An 18,467-nucleotide genomic window follows, 5' to 3' on the forward strand; every position below is an offset into this window, starting at 1 on the left:
CTTCCGCCTCTACACTTCTCCACTGCTGGGCTCTCCCTCTGTCTCTCCCTCTCCCCCTTTACTCTCAAATAAATAAAATCTTTTTAAAAAAAAATGTAAAAGGGGGTGCCTGGGTAGCTCCGCCAGTTAAGCGTCTGACTCTTGATCTCAGCTCAGGTCTTGATCTCAGGGTTGTGAGTTCCAGCCCCGCGTTGGACTCCATGCTGAGCATGGAGCCTACTTAAAAAAAAAAAAAAAAAATTTTAAATGTTACATCTCTCTTGCCCGAAACTTCAGAAAGGAAGAAAAGAAAAGAAAATGTGACCGGGGTTCCGTGGATTACACTTGTAAAACCACCCCCTCTAGTTATGTAAATTAATCCCTCAGCAAAGTCATTCAGCGCTGTAATTTATTGAGTGAAATAATTTCACTGTTTCACTGAAATAATTTCATCGCCAAAATGAAAGGCTTAATGAAGACCACGAAGTGTGTAAGCTATTTCCAAGAAAGAGCTCGCGCATTGGCAACTGAGAGAAGGCAGCACAAGTTTATTTTTGAAAAGACTCATATAGACTATTGATTTTCCTTTTTAATTAAATGTTGAATTTTAAACAGCTATCTTGAGCTACGGGTTGAAGGGAATAAAGTGAATTAGCTTTAAATTCTGGTCTATTACAACCTATTCTGTTCTAAATTAATAAGAACAGAATATTAGAAGAGGTCTACTCTCAATAAACCTAAAATGAACATGCTATTTCAAGAGAGGGGCTTCTCTTTAAAATGTTTGGCTTTCATTTTTAAAGATAGTAGATAACATTTCACATCTAAAGCTTACATTTTCTATAATCTTAATAGCAGAATGTTTATTATACATTTTAATCTCAGTAAAAGTTACAGCAGATATAATATAACCTGTCCAGTTTGCCATCATTTTATTTCATGATGTTAACGTTATGAAATAATAGTTATACCTGTAGAATATTACCAAGATAGCATTTTTTTTTTGCAAAAATCTCTTTCTCCAGAGTTTGTTTTTATTTTCAGGTATTTTGATATTTTAAAAATAAATCTGTTCACATGACTCTCCGATTTTGAAAAAGTATTTAGAATACGACTTGGACCATAGATCTCTTTGACAAAAATTAAAACAGTGGAAGTTTCCTGCCTTTGCTGCCTCTCTCCCAGTGAGCTCTAAGTGAACTGTCCTAGTCAAATTTATTTCATTGCGTGGCTATCTCACAAAATATTGCACTGCATTCCTCTGAGTGAATCTGGGTATTTTTCCTTAGGGAGCACAAATAAATGTCTAGGAATTTAGCAATATAGTCTCAATTTCAGTAATATCTCCAGTCACAAAAATATTAAGTCACAAAACTCCCCATATTTAGATTTTTTTAAGGTATCATTCCAAACTATTCTGCTTTCTTAGACAAATACTGCATATCAACTTACGTTCACAACCCTATCCTGTAGGAAGGTTCGAGGGCCAGGCATCGACACGGCCGCAACCTGTCCGCCAAGACAGTAGCCAGCCCTTCTGTCATTTGTCACCTCAGGGCATGTTCAGAATTTAAAATTTCAGCTGTGGCTTAAATTTGCTCTCTCTCCTCATAAAATCTCAGTCTGCGTCGCCTAGATAAGCCTGCAGATTTGTTCGAACAATCTTTGCACTTACGTTTTCAGTACTTTTTTTGAAAGCAATTCTCGTGTTTTAGCTTTTGCTTTGTTTTCCACAAGTTTGCTCCTAAAAACACCTAAATACCTTATGTTATGAAGTCATATGTCCCTAAAGAGTCATACCTAAACTGGGTCATATTTTAACTTTCTCAAACAAATGATCTGTACAGTAACTCCTACGAGTCATATTCTAAAGTGAAGAATCTTTCTTATAAAAAATTATCTCCTCCTGGGGCGCCTGGGTGGCACAGCGGTTAAGCGTCTGCCTTCGGCTCAGGGCGTGATCCCGGCGTTGTGGGATCGAGCCCCACATCAGGCTCCTCCGCTATGAGCCTGCTTCTTCCTCTCCCACTCCCCCTGCTTGTGTTCCCTCTCTCGCTGGCTGTCTCTCTCTCTGTCAAATAAATAAATAAAATCTTTAAAAAAAAAAATTATCTCCTCCTTTTCAAATAGAAATGAGCATATACCAGATTTGTTTTTATAGGAATATGACAGTTTATAACCAGACTCATTTAATAAGGAACCATTTACAATTGAGTATAAAATACATAAAAAATTGATCATTTTTTTAAAGGGCTTCTGAATAAAATTTTCTACTTTTGATTTTAGAAGGAATTAACCATTTTTGCATAGTTTACTATATCAATCCCTATATTCATCAGCTGACAATGAAAAAAATAGTGCTCTATGTTCTTTTTTTGTTTCTTTTATTTCTATAGGGGACTCGTGTGTGTGTGTTGTGAACTTACTGGAATCTAGTCAAAACTGAAACTATAACTATGATATATCCAATGATATTGAGAAATCTGGAGGTCAGTGTGGATCTTGAATAGGACCAGGAGAAATGAGGGTAGAAGTAGAAAGCGCTGGGTGTTATACACAACTAATGAATCATCGAGCCTTACATCGGAAACCGGGGATGTACTGTATGGTGACTAACATAATATAATAAAAAAATCATTAAAAAAAACAAAACAAAAAAAAAAGAAGTAGAAAGTGATGGTAGAACTGGTAATATTTAATTTTGAAGAATTTCTTATAAAATATGTCTTATGTTTGATTAAAAGCTATTAAATGCAGCTCGGTACTATAATTTAGCAGAAAAGGAAAGAGCTCACCTGTCAGGCAGCATTAATTCAAATAACTATTTGACTTCTGTGTGTGTTCTTATTAACTTCCCCTCAACTCCAAATTATATCAGTACAGAATACATAAAGAAATTGAGAAAGAGATTAAACGAATTTCCAACCTTCTAAATCAAGGTAAATAGTATGCCTTATATTAAAAGTGTAGGCCATTTTGAATTAGTGGCTCAACTCAACAGAATTCTCTTCATATTTAATTAACTACTTGAGAGTTCTATTGTTTTTACTCTTACCCTCCAACATACTACTACAGTGTATTTAATAAGTGCTTTAGAATTATATATAAGGTCAAAGTTTTAATTTCTATTTCATTGGGTTTGTTTTTGGAGGTGGTTTTTGTTGCCATTGCTGTTTGTATTTCTGTTTTGCCTTAAGCTCACTTCTCATAATCTTTCCTAATTTAAATCAGGCCGAGCAAACTCGAATTATTAAAAGTAGATGTCCCACATGTCTTAAGGAAATATCATCTATCTGTTACCAAGGAAGACAAGGGAAGCTTATGATTCATGAATCCCAATCACACTCCCTAGCTGGTGACGCATAATCTCATTTGGTTTGGTCAGTCAGCTGGAGTATTTTGGGAGAGTACAGAGTTTAGGAATCTGGGCTCAGGAAACGGGCTGTCTTGAGTTTGAATTTAGCTCTGCCTCTAATCAAGCTACGTGCTCCTAAGCAAGTTACTTCCTCATTTGTAAAATGGGCACGCTAGTACGATTAGGTTAAAGATTAAATTAAACCAGTCTTTCCTTTTAGTATGGTACATGCAAGCCTCAGGAATTGCCACCGCGTATAGAAATGCATGCAGATATTTACTACCGTGTTTTAAAACAAGGAAAAACAACCTCAAGTCTGTTAATAGGGGAATGAGTAAATAAATGATGGCATTTCTAATCAAGTCCTTAAAAATAGATCTGTATATCTGAGCATGAGAGATATCTGTGAAATATGAACCCAATTTCTTGAACTAAGGCCTAGCACACAGTAGGCATTCTGTAAACCCTGCTATTATTCAAGAGCCATTAGAAGCAGAAAGCTATGATGTAATCCCTTCTATCAACTCATGAAATTTGTGTCTCTCCAGAACCCCTCAAAATTACCCTGAGCTTTGTCATTTCATTCTGTATAAGCCAGAGATAGTGGGTATTTCCCAGATTCCTCAAAATCTCCTCTCTTCTAGACTGAAGGGGAAAAAAAAAAGTTTTATTTTTTGTTTGCTTTCTGAATTACACCTGCCTTTTGTATTTATTTTATGATTTGATTTTTATTCTGAATGATCAGAGCTGTCTTTATCTTTTACCCTTCCACTGCCTGCATTGAATAATTTAATCCTGAAAGGTGTAAGATTTTGTTTCTAAGCCTATTTTAAACACCTAAGTACAGATGTTTAATTTGTACTCCTTCACTCATTTGAGATCTAATTCTTTGCTTCTCTGGGATTCTTTCATTTTCTGTATTTGTGTTGTTATTTCTTTCAATGTTGTTCTCCATAAAGTCTCATAGTTCAGTCCTAAGCAGCTAATTGAATGCGCTAATTACATACTCCAGTGCACGGCCCTGCCCAGGGGGAGGCTTTGTCTTCCCTTTCCCTGCCTTTAAAACCCTAATGATCCAGCAGTATTTGACAGTGTCCTTTTCTTTTTCTTCCAGTTTTTATTTAAATTCCAGTTAGTGTTCTTTTATATAAAAATGCATATGTGTTAGATCTCTGTCTTAGAGACAGCAATGTAGGTAAGACATCTCTGCTACTGTGGAGCTCCCGGAGTGTCCTTTCTACTTTCCCAGTCCATTCCAGATACTGCAGTTTGTTAGAACTCCAAGTTAGACCAGCTCTGAAATGTACTATTGCGGGCTGTCCAGGAGGCCAATAGCACTGTGGATCAGTTAATTCTTTGGAGTCAGACTTATCCAGGATGCAGTCTAGGCTCCACTGCTTGTACATGAACCTGGTCAAGTACTTAATGTCTCTAAGCCTCTAAGCTTGTTGGGAAGATCAACTAACAAATCTAGGTAAAGGCCTTGGCAGAATAGCCCCACAAAATAGGCAGGTCATAATACAAATATTACCCATCATTCTTCATTATCCTCACCACCAGCATGTAGGAGGCTTTCCCCAATTTCTCATCTGACAAATCAACCTCATGCTTTTTTGTTCATTTAAAAATAAAAGTTCTAGGGATTCCTGGGTGGCTCAGTCAGTTAAACATCTGCCTTTGGCTCCGGTCATGATCCCAGGGTGCTGGGGTCAAGTCCCATGTTGGGCTCCTTGCTCAGCAGGGAGCCTGCATCTCCTTCTGCCTACTGCGCTCTCTCTCTCTCCGACAAATAAATAAACAAAATCTTTTTTTTTTTTTTAAGATTTTATGTGTATATTTGACAGAGAGAGAGAGACAGACAGCGAGAGAGGGAACACAAGCAGGGGGAGTGGGAGAGGAAGAAGCAGGCTCCCAGCGGAGCAGGGAGCCTGATGCGGGGCTCGATCTCAGGACTCTGAGATCAGACCCTGAGCCAAAGGCAGACACTTAACTACTGAGCCACCCAGTGCCCCTAAATAAATAAAATCTTTAAAAAATAATAAAATAGAATAAAATAAAATAAAAGTTCTAGAAAAGTAATCATTTTGGAGTGTAAATTAGTAAGCCATTTTGGAGAGCAATATGTCAATATCTACCAAAATTTTAAATGCGCCCTTTGACCCTGCATGACCTCTTCTAGAAATAAATTCTAAAGAAATAACATTTGGTGTTATAACAGTGAAAAACATTGTAACTATGAAAAAAATGGAAATAACTTTTAAATGTCTGTTAATGCAGGTCAAAGGCTGGATTTCTCAGGAAACAGACTCCGGGGTGGAGATTTGAGTGCAGGATGTTAATTAGGGAATGCCCTTGAAGTCAACATCTATGGGGAAGTGAAGGAAGTAGGACTGGGCAGAGGAAAAGAGACCTCAACCAATCCCACAGGGGCTGCTGCTGGGTATGGGCATGACCTTGACCTAGGCAAATTTCTTTGGCTGAAGACAATTCCCAAAGAGGGATTCAGCCAGAGATCTCAGCCTCCAACACTAGTTGGAGGATTGAGTGCCTCAGTCCTGAAAGGGGGATCCAGGTGGCACATCTTCAGAATAGATCTTCTGGCCCTATGTGTTGCTTGAATCTTTTTTTTTTAAGTTGTATTCATGTATTACTAGTAAGATAAAAAAATTAAATTTGATTAATATCAAAAATAAAAGTGAAATCCTTTTTTGTATATTTAATCAATGCTCACTATAATCTCTTACTAAACTTACTGTAAGATGGGCATGTATTCATAGTAGTATTATGCCTTTCTAGAAGGGTGATTGTTCAAAAACAGAACTTCTTAGACAATTGTAATTATATTATAGAATCAAAAAAGGAACCCATAAGAAAACAATTAATGGTTTTTTTTTTCACCTCCAAGCCATCTTCTGCTTTCTGAAGTTTGCCTCAAAATAAATATCAGTCACACACTACCTATGGACCATTCCCTAATTGTTTATCTCACCAAGAGTTTTCTATTTATGACCTCATTTCCACTAGAAGAAAAAAACATACAGTAAAAAAATTATCTTTGAGGAGTATTATATAGCAAGAAAAGAAAATGAATTTAAGCTCCATATTCCATTTGATGGTATTGCTAGTTGCCACATAACCTTTTGGCTGGGTCCCTATGCCCACCACCCCCAGCTTCCATCCCATGCATGCATTCCATTACCAGATCCTGCTGATTTTATCTCCTTAGTGTTTTTCCTCTCTTATCCCCTCCTTTCTGTCTCTAGTATTCCTGCCCTAAGTCAAACCCTCATCACAACAGTTCCCAATATTGCCCCCCCCCCCACAAATCCCTTCTCTGCAGGGCACTCAGAGTGCTTCTTCAAAAACGATGTCATTCCCTCACTCCCCTACTGCAAATCCTGTGGAATCTCCGTAACTTTTAGGATGAAGTCCATAAGCTGGTTATCTTCTGAACCCACCTATCACCCTAGTCCCACCTTCTCTTCCTCTACTAATACTTCCATTCAGTCTGCTACACAGAGATTCCTTCCTTTACAGAGGGATCTCGCTGTTTCATTCTTTTCATCTTTCTAAATGCAGCTGTCTCTGCTTTGAACGCTCCCCCCATGTTACCCTTTCCACGGCCTGGCTAATGTCTCCTGGTTCTGCAAATCTCATTTTGCTTGTTTCCCCTTGGAAAAGCATTCTGTCACCCCAAGTGTGGTGTAGGTGTCCCTCATCGGGATTCGGTAGCATGCTGTGGCTACTCTCATCCTGACCAGATCATATAGGTTCTCTCCCTCACCATGCAGTAAGTCTCCCGCAGACGAAGGGACCAGCCTTACTAACTTAGTATCATCAGTACTGTGCAGTTGTTGCTGGTATACGTTTGGTGCTTACTACGTTTAGATGGATTGAATGAAAATACTAAATCAGTGAGCTACTGAGAAATGTAAACATATCAACTTCTGTTCTCTCTGTTTTTGTTTGGTTTTCATTAAAATCTATTTACATTGGGACACCTGGATGGCTCAGTTGGTTAAGCGTCTGCCTTTGGCTCAGGTCATGATCCCAGGGTCCTGGGATGGAGCCCCTCATCCACTTCGGCCTCCTTGCTCAGCGGGGACCTGCTTCTCCCTCTTATTCTCCCTCTGTTCTCTCCCTCTCTCTCTCTCTCAAATAAATAAATAAATAAATAAATCTTTAAAAAAATAAAAATAAAAATAGGGGCGCCTGGATGGATCATTTGGTTAAGTGTCTGCCTTCGCCTCGGGTCATGATATCAGGATCCTGGGATCGAGTCCCACATCGGGCTGCCTGCTCAGTGGGGAGCCTGCTGCTCCCCCTGCTTGTACTCTCTGTCTCTGACAAATAAAAAATAAAATCTTTAAAAAAATAAAAATAAAGAAAAACATAAAAGAAAATCTATGTATATTAGATAGATTTTTGTGTGTTCATTTATCCCGTTGCAACAATATTCAATTTTAAACAAAAATAGAGTTATTTCTCTTCTTCTAAAAACCAGAGAAATAATGGGGGAGGGGGCAATGGCCAAATGGACATGAAAATGTCATTAGTAAGTATGACTGAGGTCAGTTGCCATCGAGAATTTTAAGAGGTAATGATTTATCAAGATGACTAACCAGGCTGTCTTAAAACTATGCTGTTTAGTTTTTGGTTTTTTTGTGTTTTATTTTAGGAACTATCCCTTCGACATAGTGACATTGTTGAACCTTGTTCTGTTCAAGGCCTCTGACACCAACAGAGAGATTTATGAAATCTCCATGCAGCTCATGCAGGCACGTACCATTGACTTACACAGAAACTTCAGAGAGAGGGTGGTTGATACCCGGACGGCTGCTTATTCCTGTCTATCACCGGTGGGGGTGTAGAGGAGTGAGAAGACAGTTACCTAACCTTCTCTAAACACAGGAACTGATGCTTTACCTTTAATACTATATTAAAATATGCATTCATTACTTTTGTTACTATGAAACTTGATGAAACATAAATCCTCCTGAGACAGCCAGCCGATGTTTTTCATACCATTTCTCACTTTCCTACCTCTCTATAGATCCTTGAAGCCAAGCTTTTCGTGTACTCGAAGAAAGTAGCTGAACAGAGACCTGGCAGTATTCTCTACGGAACACATGGCCCGTTGCCGCCCCTGTACAGCGTGTCACTAGCGCTCCTGTCATGTGAACTGGCCAGGATGTACCCCGAGCTCACCCTCCCACTCTTCTCAGGTACCATGCAGGGATATGCGTGATCATTTCTGCACAAAGTAACCTTATTTTATTTTATTTTATTTTATTTTATTTTATTTTATTTTATTTTTTACAAGAGAACAAATCTACATTTTTACTTATTTACTTTTCAGCAAGTTTAAATCCTTGAGGGGTACAATGTCACATGGATTCTGTGTCCAACGGCTTTAGCAGGAAGGTTGCTTCAGAATTTGGCACAAACCATGCGGCTGTTTCCATGAGCCAGAGTTACCTTTCCCTAGATTACTCTGGTTTTATTTGGTTTTGCCACTAGGAGTCACTGTGCTGTTCTCTCCTTTGTACACGTAAGAGTATCTCTTGCCTAGATAGAATTCAGTTTCGCCTCAAGCGTAAGCGTCTTCAATTGGGAGAAGAGCTGTGTATTCGTTCTTGTTCCAGAGACCCCTGTTATACACACCAAAAATGGAAGATGGCCTTGGACCATAGCCTTCCAGATACATTTGTTATTTTAGGAGTCCTGTTAAAAGCAGGCTTCCACAGGCTGGTGGAAAGAGAACAGGGAGACAGTAACCGTCCTTTTTCAAGTCTAGTGTCATTTGAGTCAAAATAATTGATGCTAAATTGGTAGATCGCAATTGCTTTGGACTAACTTCACTTACATATCTAAGGCAATTCTGGAATATATTTAAATATAAAAAGTGTGTTTATCTAAAATAGCATATGTTTATCTAAAATAAACATAGGACAAATGCAGAGAGGCTTAGATTAGTCATAATCCTTCTACCACCCTATGTGAGTAAGATTTCCCAAATAAATTAAATATGCGTGCTGTAACTTTTAGTACATATAATTGCTGCAAACTGTTTTTGGTGGTGATGGTGATGGTGTTGTGTACCTTGTATGTTGCTACATACATAGATTGTTGAGAGTTTGGGTTTTTAGCACATTTTTACAAGTAGTCTTTGTGAGTAATTTTTGTGAAAACCCACGTTTAAATAATTACGTTGGTCGATTAACTTCCTGCCTAAGGAGCACCTTGCCAAGAGGCTGATTTTGGTCTCTCGGTTGGTCCTCTTTTTCCATCTATGTTACCAGGGCCTTCGTCCATATCCTCATCAGTCCCCCACCCCACCCCTGTCCCAACATCCCCTGCCTGCAGTCCTCAAGCCTGCAATCTACCCACTATTCAAAACCAAATATGTGCAGCACTTCTCCACTCAAACTTCTCTGCTCAGCTGTCCTAAAAATAACTGCTGATAATAACAGTTTCCATCCATTGAATGGTCTATACTAGGCACTCTATGTACACTTCATTTATCATTTGATTTCTGCAACCCCCAAGTAGTGGTTAGAAATGAGGCTCTGGACTTGACGGCCTGGGTTCTTCTCTGGCCCTGCCATTCGCTGGCTGTTTGACCTTGGGCAAGTCATGGAACCTCTAAATTCCGTGTCCTTATCTGCAGTAGTAACTACCTTAGAGCGTGCAAGGATCAAAACAGGCTGATAAACCCAAGCAGTTAGCCCAGTGCTGGCGTGGAATTACCACCACCACCACCACCGTGATCACCCTTGCTATTTTACAGATGAGACACTAAGTCTTAGAGACATTAAATAATAGGAACTTGTTCACCGATTTAAACACAAACAAACAAACAAAAACCTTCTCTTCCAAGCTTGCTTTCCCCCTCTCCTCCCAGAAACTTCTACTCCCATCTCACTTGATCTTTTACATGCCAGGCCCTTTTGTCCATCCTTGTTTCCGTGCATGCTATTCCTTTTGCCAGAAATGGCCCTTCCATCCTTCTCCCTAATTCCAGTCTTCCTTAAGACCTAACTGAAAATCTGGGGCACCTAGGTGGCTCAGTCAATTAAGCATCTAGCTCTTGGTTTCTGCTCAGATCATGATCTCAGGGTCATGAGATCAAGCCCCGAGTCAGGCACCACGCTCAGAGGGGAGTCTGCTTAATAGTCTCTCTCTCCCTCTCCCCCACATCAAATAAATAATCTTAAAAAAAAAAAAAAAAGATGGACCATACTAAGGGTGCCTGGGTGGCTCAGTCAGAAGAGTATGCGACTCTTGATCTTGGGGTCATGAGTTCAAGCCCCACATTGGGTGTAGAGATTACTCAAATAAATAAAGTTTAAAGGGGGTGGGCACCTGGGTGGCTCAGTCACTTAAGCACCCAACTCTTGTTTTTGGCTCAGGTCATTGATCTTAAGGTTGTGAGATCGAGCCCATGTCATGCTCTGTGCTCAGCACAGAGTCTACTTGAGTTGTTCTCTTCCTCCCCCTTTGCCCTCCCACCTCTCCAAAATAAATAAACACATCTTTAAAAAAAAAGAGACCTAATTGAAAATCTGCTTCTGTGAAAACCTCTCCATTTATCTGCAACAGAATTAGTCATATCCTTGTCTCATGCCTGAAATAGTGGAGGAACTCCAGAAGAGCCTTCTTGATAAACTAGTTCTCTTCTTGGAAAACTAAAACGTATTTCTATTCACGTCAACCAAGATTTGAGTGCCACGTCTGTGCCAAGCACTGTGTTTAGGTCCTAGGAACACAGATGTGAATAAAACAGTCTCTCTCCCATCAATGGGTCACAATCTAGTAATAAGGAAAGATGTGCAGTCATATGATCATGATACAGGGCAGCAAGTACAATAAAAAAAAAGCACATTCTGTGTATGAGATAGAAGATAAGGGGATAATCAGTTATTGGGCCAAGAATATCAGGCAAGACCTCCCAGAGAAATTGGTGTCTGAGCTGCAGTTGGAAAGAAGAGTAGAAATTTGCAAAGCAGACAAGTAGTTGACATTACAGTTGGCAAGTAGGTGGGTATTACAGACCAAGGAAATAGCATGTGGGTTGACTTAGAGGTATAAAGTAACATGCTGCATTCGAGAGATTATGTAGCGGTCAGTTTGGCTACTACAACATGCAGGGATGGGGGAAAGCTAGAGATGGTCACGGACAGACAGAGAGGCAGAAGTCAAGTCTTAGAAGGCTTTGTATTGTACCCTAAGGAGTTTGTAGGACAGTGATCTCTGGGTGCTCCTTGAAATGCCTTGGAACCCTGGGAACAGGGAGGGCATCCAATAAGCTGCTTGGGTTCTGAAAGCCACTGATCAGTTTCAAACAAGAGGGGGACAAGAGCAGAATGCATTTTAGAAAGACCGACTGTGTATAGAGGACAGATAAAAGAACACCCAGTCTAAAGAGAGAAGATCAGTTGAGAAACAACGACAGCGGTCCATGGAGGAAATTATGAAGGCCTGAACTAAGACAGCCCCATGAGAGTAGAAGGGGGAGACCAGAGTCAAGAGCTCCCAGGCAGGGTACACAGAAGGGAGTCCCTGATAACCCCACCTTGAGAGCCAATCCAGGGAGAAGGGGAGGCTAAGGACAGAGCAGAGGTAAGGAGCTCGCCTTGGGATATTGAATGTAGGCGTCTGGCAGACATCCCTATGTAGAGACAGACTCGTGTCAAGGGAAGGCCAGCGCTAGTGACTCATGGAAGACTAGAAGGGGTAGAACCAAGGGAACAGATGAGATCACGATGGAACGAGCACAGAGGGAAAGAACACACCCAGACACCCAGCTTTTGAGGATTGGGCCCAGGAAGACTGAGGGAACAGGTGGATGGAGGCCCATTTAGAGAGGAGGGAGCACAGCTAGAGGATGGGCGTCATGGAAACCTACAGAAGAAAGGATTTTGGAGGAGGAGTGAGCAATCCACAGCCTTGAATGGATCAGAACGATCCCAAGAGATAAGATCTAAACATTATCCTCTGGATCTCACAATCGACAATTCACCACTAGTGGTAACTGTCAATAGTTTCCGCAGAGAAAGAGCAGCAGAAGCCACATCTCAGTGGCTTGACTGAGAAGGAAGGGGAAAGAGAGGATGGAGCTGCAGTGGGATGCGGAGTCTGAGAGTGAGCAGGATTTGAGCTTGTGTTTTGGCTGAGAGGGAGAAGCTGGTAACAGGCTGGAGAAATCAGGGAAGAGGAGGTAAATAGCACAGCAAGTTTAAGAACAAAAGCAGCTCATACAGGGAGTGGCAAGTAGGTTCAATCTAAGTTTTTCTTCAAGAATTGACCCTTGGGCTATTTGAGATAGGTTATAGGTTGAGGTTATAAAGATTTTCTAGCTCTTGTTTTCACTTCTCTTACTACTAAAAACCCTGTGGTGAGATTTTTTTTTATTGCCTGTAATGTCAGATGAGTTAATTCCTTGTAAGTAGCCGGGCAAGTTACACAGGTCCCTCCCAGAGGAGCCAGAAGCTCTACGGAGCAGCCCACGGACATCGTCTCACTTTTTTTTAAATTTGTTTCTGGAGGGGTGAATGGGGGTTGTGTGCGTGCCTGTGGCGTTTTTTTCCTCCTTTCCCTTCAGAAAGACCTCTACAATCCTAGCCCTGATTTAGGTGCCTCCCCCCCACCACAGCAGTTGGACCTTACATCTGACAGACAAGATGTAACAAACGTCATAAATAAGCACATCGTGTGATGTGTTCAAAGGTATTCATTGCCTCGAAAAGACTAGAGGTTTTATGCCACTGTTAAAAAATGTATTTTTAAAAGCAGTTGTCCCTCCGATTAGAAGGATTTATTCCCTTCCAAATTCCTGATCCTTTCTAGCGAGTTAAAATAGTTCTTTTGCCATAACGTGCCCTGAATCCTTGTAGCCAGAAGTCCTTTTCCTCCACCGACCCCCTCCAGCCCTCTGTTACTGTCTGTGTCCTCTGTCACGTGCTATCTCGCCCCAGAGTTACCTTTCTCAACACAACTTGCCTCAGAGCCGCCTCGTCAGGGACATGAACTGAGCCTTGAGTCCTTGCTGGCTCCACGGTGCCTAGCACAGTGCCTGCCCCTAGAAAAGTCCCCGTATGTTGAGTAAATAAATGTTCTGGGATCTGAAGGAGCTGAATATGTGTCATAAAAGTTCATGATATCAGTCATCGCATCCATAAAGTTTAGAAATTAAGTCGGTTTTGAAATTTCGAGCGACTGGGGAACATCCCAGCTTAACCCTGATTATCGTGGCCCAGCATTAAATATATTCATATTCCTCAAAATAAAAAAAAAAATGGTAATTGTAATTTTAGGAAAAGGGCCAAATCAATGAAAGCCACTGTTTCAGGGATCTAGTGGATTATCTTGGTGTAATTCCTGGCGTCTGGGTTGTTCTATTGTTTGGCAGCCAAGAGCTCTCCAAACGAGATTACACGCCACGCTGGCTAACAGCAAGGGCATCAGACCATGCTTTCGAATTTCCCTTAGGATAAAACCGTTTCTTCTCTAGATGTTAGAAATAGAAGAGTCCAAGCAGCTTGCAGCATATAGGTAATGCTGTGCTTTTATTTCTATAGAAGGCTTAATCAGATCACAGAATTAAATGCCGCTGGCAGTGAAACAAAGGGTGAAATCGCTGGGCTGGATGTCCGGTTTTACCCCTTTGACTCATTTATTTCATCAAACGAAGCACACCCCTGAGCGTGCACCTGCCGCATAGTTGGCAGTTTTCGAGTGGAGACCACGACCATGAGTCCACACACTGGAGGTTCGCTTCTCAGTTTGAGAGCGAAGAGCTCCAGGAAGACACTCGGTAAACTGTCAGAAGAGTGGAAAGATAATAGTCCTTGTTCCAACAGTCCTAACCACTGTTTATTAAGAGCTTCCTGGGTGCCCAGCACTGTGCTGAACACATAATATACCTTATGATTCTGTTAATCCTCACAGTGGCCCAAGGTGTCCCATTCTACAGATGAGGAAACCGAGGAACAGAGAGGTTAAATAACTAACACAGAATTTCCTGCAGCTGGAATGTGGAGGAGCTGGGATCTAATCCCATGTCCTGATTCCGAGCCCCTTGTTTTGTCTGCTCTGATGCTTCTCTTCCATAGCAGCGGATTTGAACTCACGAAGCCTTGCGCCTCACTCCGCTTTGACCAAGCCCATGCTTTTCCCGCTGTGCTCCCTGACGACCCTCTACAGAGCACAGGCGTGAGAGGCTTGAGGACGAGCCTCAGTTGTAAGATTTTGAGGCCTTGAGGAGCTCTGTAAACTGAGGTCACTGTTCCATCTGTCGGTTGGTGTTAATATCTTCGTTTATTTTGATGAGATAACGCAGGGCTCTGTCGCTGCTGTTCTCTAGAGGTCAGCCAGCGGTTCCCCACGACACACCCAAACGGGCGTCAGATCATGCTCACCTACCTGCTGCCCTGGCTGCACAACATCGAGCTGGTGGACAGCAGGCTCCTCCTCCCGGGGTCAAGCCCCAGCAGCCCAGACGATGACGTCAAGGACCGGGAAGGGGAAGTGACCGCCTCGCATGGGCTGAGAGGGAGTGGCTGGGGCTCCCCGGAAGCCACGTCGCTGGTCCTGAATAACCTCATGTACATGACGGCCAAGGTAAACTCCGGGGATCCGTGCGTCGGGAACACGGCTCTGTCGTCCAGGAAAACCCTGGGGTTAATCCAACCCTGTGCTGCCAACTCCGGGCAAACCTCACTTACCATTAAGATTCGCACGAATAAATAAATGTAAAGGTCAGATATGTTTAAAGAGACCTCTAATAGCGTGCGATCATCAATCATCTATCTCAACTTCCATTTCGACCTCCATAAAGACTAAAGATTCAGATGGCTACTCTAAGGGTAGCTAAACACAAACATAAAAGAATTTTCTCTTAATTCCCATATAGAATTCTTACTGAATAGTGCCAGATAACTTAAGATATACCAAATACTTTTCATGTCCTAGGAGATTGCCTTAAATTCCTGCACAAGTATCGCATTCTGTATTAATCTAAAAGCAAAGATCAAAATATTTTGGGGAAGTAGACATCCTTATCATGTGATGTAGGTAGCAAATCAAATACCATAAATAGAGAATCTGAGTGATGGATTTACTGATGCCCAAATTCATCACATGTTCCTTTTGAATATAAATTTGTTAACATATATTAAATTTGAATAAAGTTAATATCTGTCTATGGAAAAAAAAAAAGAATCACACAAATAGGGCATGGACCGTGGTGATGGCTGCACAGCGATGTGAATGGACTTCATGCCCCTGAACCCCGTGCTTAAAAATGGCAAACTTTATGTTATGTGTGTTTTACCACAATTTTTTAAAGTAATAATGCAAAGAAGAACCCTAACGTATGAAAAATCATGACAACAAGTACGTACATTACTGCTTGGCACGTTGTACGTTGTTGAAACATGGCATCTTTGTGAGGAATGGCCATGTCTCCCCCTTCTCAGGATTTTGAGATGGCCATGACCCTTGTAACAACTTTTAATCAAACATTTTGCACCCTGCCGTTTTCCGCACACGTGCCCCGGGCCGGTTTCTATCTTGTTTGTTACAGTATGGAGATGAGGTTCCTGGGCCGGAAATGGAGAACGCCTGGAACGCTCTAGCCAACAACGAGAAGTGGAGCAACAACCTGAGGATCACCTTGCAGTTCCTGATCAGCCTGTGTGGGGTTAGCAGCGACACGCTTCTCCTGCCCTACGTGAGTGTCCCTCAGACCTTCGGGAGTCGCTGCTCCTGTTGTATTTGCAGCTGCAGGTCACGGTGTGCTCTTGGCGCGGAGTAGTGCAGATGTCAGGTTTTGTCAGCCACGCAAATCTCCCGGGAGCTCGTCTCCGTATTACATGAAAGTGTCCTTCTGCCCCTGAGAAGCAGTCTTGTAGCACGTTATATTATGACTAATAAAAATGTTTCGTGTTTACATCTAGACGCTCTTAAAAGACAATACAAATGGGGAGTATCCAGGTGTTTCTCTTCAAATGTAGATGGTAGGAGAGAAATAAGCAGAGAGAAATCTTCCTGAGATACATGATATTTAGTGTAGATACATGATATTTACTGTGAGTATTTAAAGGTGATCTGATGGCAGCATTTTTAATTTTTTTTAATTTTTTAAATTTTTATTTTATTTTTTTAAAAATTTTTTATTATGTTATGTTAGTCACCATACAGTACATCCCTAGTTTTTGATGTAGTGTTCCATGATTCATTGTTTGCGTGTAACACCCAGGTCTCCATGCAATACGTGCCCTCCTTAATACCCATCACCGGCCTATCCCAATCCCCCACTACCCTCCCCTCTAAAACCCTCAGTTTGTTTCCCAGAGTCCATAGTCTCTCATGGTTCATTCCGTCTTCTGTTTACCCCCCCTTCATTCTTCCCTTCCTTCTCCTACCGATCTCCCTGCTATTCCTTATGTTCCATAAATGAGTGAAAATCGGCAGCATTTTTAAAACCCTAACTCATATATGCAACTGATGAATCATTGAACATTCCATCAAAAACCAATGATGTACTGTGTGTTGGCTAACTGAATTGAAATTTTTAAAAAATTTAAAAATTAAATAATAAAATAAAATAATATAAAAATAAAATAATAAAGAAAATAAAATAAAAACCTAGTTGGCATTTGTGTGCTGTTGGTTCTTGTGAGAGATTTTGTGCCGCGCATTGTGGCTTCCGTGCCTCAGGTTGTACGGTGAGAGCCGCAATAACGCAGAGCTTCAATCCAGACTTGTTTTGAAAATTTAAAACCCTACAAACAGCTAAAATTCATTTGTTTCAAGAGGAGTAGAGAATAGCAGGGGACTGGATTCCTTATTTAAACAAAAATAACTAGCAGTTTTTCCCCATGGTTTGTATGAATAAAATTCTTTCTAGATAAGGCCTTAGCTGGCATGCTTTCAGTCGGGAGAGAATTCATGTGCCCCAGGTGTAAGTTTTATAAACTTGGCCCTTAGGGAAGGTGAGGCCTTTAGCATGTGCTCCTGTGAGACTCGAGCGTGCAGAGAGGCCAATTCTAATCCGAGCACTGTGTTCACGCTGGGAGACCCTGAAGCGCGGCTGTCGGGGTGCTAGCTGCGGGGAGGGACGCGTTCATGGAAAGAACAGGTTACAATCTGGCATTCTTGGGGGTGAGGCTCTGGAAGACGCCCCTTGTGTTCGGTTTCTTCTCAGATTAAAAAGGTGGCGATCTACTTGTGCCGTAACAACACCATTCAGACCATGGAGGAGCTTCTCTTTGAGCTGCAGCAGACGGAGCCGGTGAACCCCATCGTCCAGCACTGCGACAACCCGCCTTTCTACCGCTTTGCAGCCAGCAGCAAGGCCTCCGCGGCAGCCTCGGGTAGGGGGAGCGCAGCCGGGTGGACTTCTTGTCTTGGATCTCTGGGTGTTTCTTTATGCAGAGCACTGAGGGGATAGGAGTGTATGTGTGTGTTACTTTTTCTTATTCCCGTGTGAACTTGTATTTGAGAGATGGCTTCAGGGGCGCCTGGGTGGCCCGGTGGGGTAAGCCTTCAGCTTAGGTGATGATCCGGGATTATCCGGATCGAGTCCTGCCTCGGGCTCCCTGCTCAGCGGAGAGTCCGCTTCTCCCTCTCCCTCTGCCCCTCCCTCTGCTCATGTCTGCGCATGCGTGCGCGCTCTCTCGCTCTCAATTAAATAAATAAAATATTTTTTTAAAAAAAGATGGTTTCAGAATAGCTGAGACTCTTTAAGGGCATGATCGGTGTAGTGATCATTTTGTAAGGCTGACCATCAGCCCGTGACCCCGTATTGGTGAGCCATGAGCTTTGCACTTCAGGCTGATCCCTGGTAGAACACAGCAGTCACTTAGGAATCTCATTTCTGGACCCTCCTACTTATATCTATGGAATTTTCTTGGCTAAGAGTGTCCCAGGGTTAACTAAAACGCCCCTCAACAGTATGATCACTTTCCATAAATCGGCTTCTCAGCATCATTTTATGAAATCTATAACATCCTCCTCAAGTTCCTTGAAGTCAGCTTCCCTTTGATTTTCCTAATATCATAACTGCCTTCCAATCTGTTTCCTCCGCTGGTCTCTGATGCCCTCTGTTTGCCCTGCACCTGCTGCCAGC

At 41.8% G+C, this 18,467-nt stretch overlaps 1 protein-coding gene across 1 annotated transcript in view; it reads left to right on the top strand.

The window, feature by feature from the left end:
- FRY (FRY microtubule binding protein) overlaps positions 1–18,467 on the top strand; it is a 252,030-nt gene that overhangs the window by 151,201 nt on the left and 82,362 nt on the right. Inside the window, exons 30-34 of the mRNA XM_008692211.2 lie at positions 8,013–8,112; positions 8,388–8,559; positions 14,700–14,956; positions 15,921–16,067; positions 17,544–17,712. Of these exons, the coding sequence (XP_008690433.2) occupies positions 8,013–8,112; positions 8,388–8,559; positions 14,700–14,956; positions 15,921–16,067; positions 17,544–17,712 (845 nt within the window). The remainder of the gene's footprint in view (positions 1–8,012; positions 8,113–8,387; positions 8,560–14,699; positions 14,957–15,920; positions 16,068–17,543; positions 17,713–18,467) is intronic.

This window comes from Ursus maritimus, unplaced genomic scaffold (genome assembly GCF_017311325.1).
Source record: "Ursus maritimus isolate PB19 unplaced genomic scaffold, ASM1731132v1 scaffold_10, whole genome shotgun sequence".
NCBI classification, from domain to species: domain Eukaryota; kingdom Metazoa; phylum Chordata; class Mammalia; order Carnivora; family Ursidae; genus Ursus; species Ursus maritimus.